The sequence below is a fragment of the Aphanomyces invadans genome (genome assembly GCF_000520115.1).
Source record: "Aphanomyces invadans strain NJM9701 unplaced genomic scaffold supercont1.4, whole genome shotgun sequence".
Classification (NCBI taxonomy): Eukaryota; Oomycota; class Saprolegniomycetes; order Saprolegniales; family Verrucalvaceae; genus Aphanomyces; species Aphanomyces invadans.
In genome coordinates, this window is record NW_008580149.1 from 1,102,641 (window position 1) to 1,104,474 (window position 1,834).

General features: G+C 51.7%; 1 protein-coding gene across 1 annotated transcript; it reads right to left on the minus strand.

Annotated features, from left to right (window-relative positions):
* Positions 1-924: 924 nt before the first annotated feature.
* Positions 925-1,344, minus strand: H310_02804 (hypothetical protein; the record flags this gene model as incomplete). The annotated part of the gene is made up of 1 exon (XM_008866439.1): positions 925-1,344. One exon carries the CDS (start codon positions 1,342-1,344, stop codon positions 925-927), a length of 420 nt encoding a protein of 139 aa, XP_008864661.1.
* Between the last annotated feature and the right edge of the window lie 490 nt (positions 1,345-1,834).

A 1,834-nucleotide genomic window follows, 5' to 3' on the forward strand; every position in this document is an offset into this window, starting at 1 on the left:
TAGCGTTCCATGTCACCATACAAATTTTGAGTAAAATTGATCCAGATTTGATTGAGATATGGTATTTTGGCCCCTCGTACGTGTCGCCCACTGTGAATCAATCATCTCCCTCGGTCGAATCAGACGTTGCCCCAACCTCACCATGCCATCTGCTCGAAGTCGGTCATCCCCTCGTCTACCTTAGCTGTACGTACGATCGCCAAGCCCGACTCGTCGACAAGAGCTGAGCAAATCAGACCAACTGGTTCCCGCCTTGGACGGACGGGTTGCATGAGATTTCGGGCGCCAAACTCATGGCGCGATTTGGTTAGCTCCTCGCGCAGAGTCGATGCGGTTGTCGAACGACAGCGTCGTCACAGACTGTTTGGGCGCGGCGGCAAGCGACGGGGGCGAAAACAAGCCAAGGCGAAGGCACACAAATCCAATATTGCAATATTGCTAGTCTGTTGATTTGGATTATTGGTCTTGGAAACACACGGCAAAGTGTCGGGATTCTAGACTTGGGGTATAAATATCGCAGGTTGTGGGATGGTACTACGTAGTATGTACGACGCCATGTACGTGTAACGATCAATGCATGCTGCGTCGAGTATACCTCGCCACACTTGACATGGGACGATGTCCTCAAGGTCGTGCGAACAGCCAGCGCATGCACGACTCGAAAGAGTGAGCGTGAATCAGCTGGGGATCTGACTTTCAGGTCATAGACAAAGTTGGCACGAGTTGCAGACGACAAATGGGCCACCATGGTCTGAACATAAAGATCACGAGCAGCAGCACTTTTTGGCGACAGCTTGTAGAAAGATACACCATGTTTTTTACCACGCTCATACCCATTGGTGACTAGAAAGCGCTGGACGGACCGCAAGCAATAGGCCATGCCACAACCTTCATGGCTTGATAAACTTGACAATTCATATTTTCTCATTGTCGTGAAAGAATAGATTGTTGAAGTGTCGTATGTTTTTGTGTGCCACCAGGATTCTCTAAAAGCTTATTGTATAATCCGTTGGCCCCTCGTACAAACTTCTTGAACTCAGCCTGTGTCATGAGAGCAAACGGGTGGTTGTAGTCGAACGTGGCTTCGGGGTTGTTGCGACGGGCCTCTTCGATCGCGAGCTTGTTGTCGTAGAACCGCTGGAGCGCGTCGTTTTCCGCCTCCAACGGGTCCGAGCTCGCGGAGGCACGGGGAAGCACACCCTGCGCCGCGGCAGCAGCTCCAAACTCTTGGCGCCACTTGCTCAACTCGGCGCGCAACGTGGAGCGCTCATCAGGGGAGAGCGTGCGTACGGACTGCTTCGTGGCGGCAGCGGACGCGACGAGGAGTGCACCAAACAACTTCATGCTGGTCAAGGGGGCACAGGGTGAATTATATAGTGGATTGCGCGAGAAATGTGTTGCGTCAAGCTGGTGCCGATGGGGCTTCTGAGAATACTCAAGTTGATTATCGGAAAATCAGTCCGGGGCACAAAGCGTCGAATTGCAGGCTTTCCGCCGTTGTCGGCAGTAAATGACCACGGGCTCAAAGTGTCTGTATTTCACAGGACGACCTGCAGTGGCTCAGGCTTCACAGATCGATGTGACCAAATTGTACCCGGCCAAAGTCGCAGGTCGGAATGGTCAAAATGCGCCGTCATGCAGCAAACAGGAGCGCGCTGATACGAACTACATACTACGTAGTATATCACGTGTTGTTTTGCCTGGAGCTGCTTTTGTAAACCGTCGACCACAACGTACAACTGACAGTGGTCGACAGGTACGAGGGGCCAACGGATTATACAATAAGCTTTTAGAGAATCCTGGTGGCACACAAAAACATACGACACTTCAACAA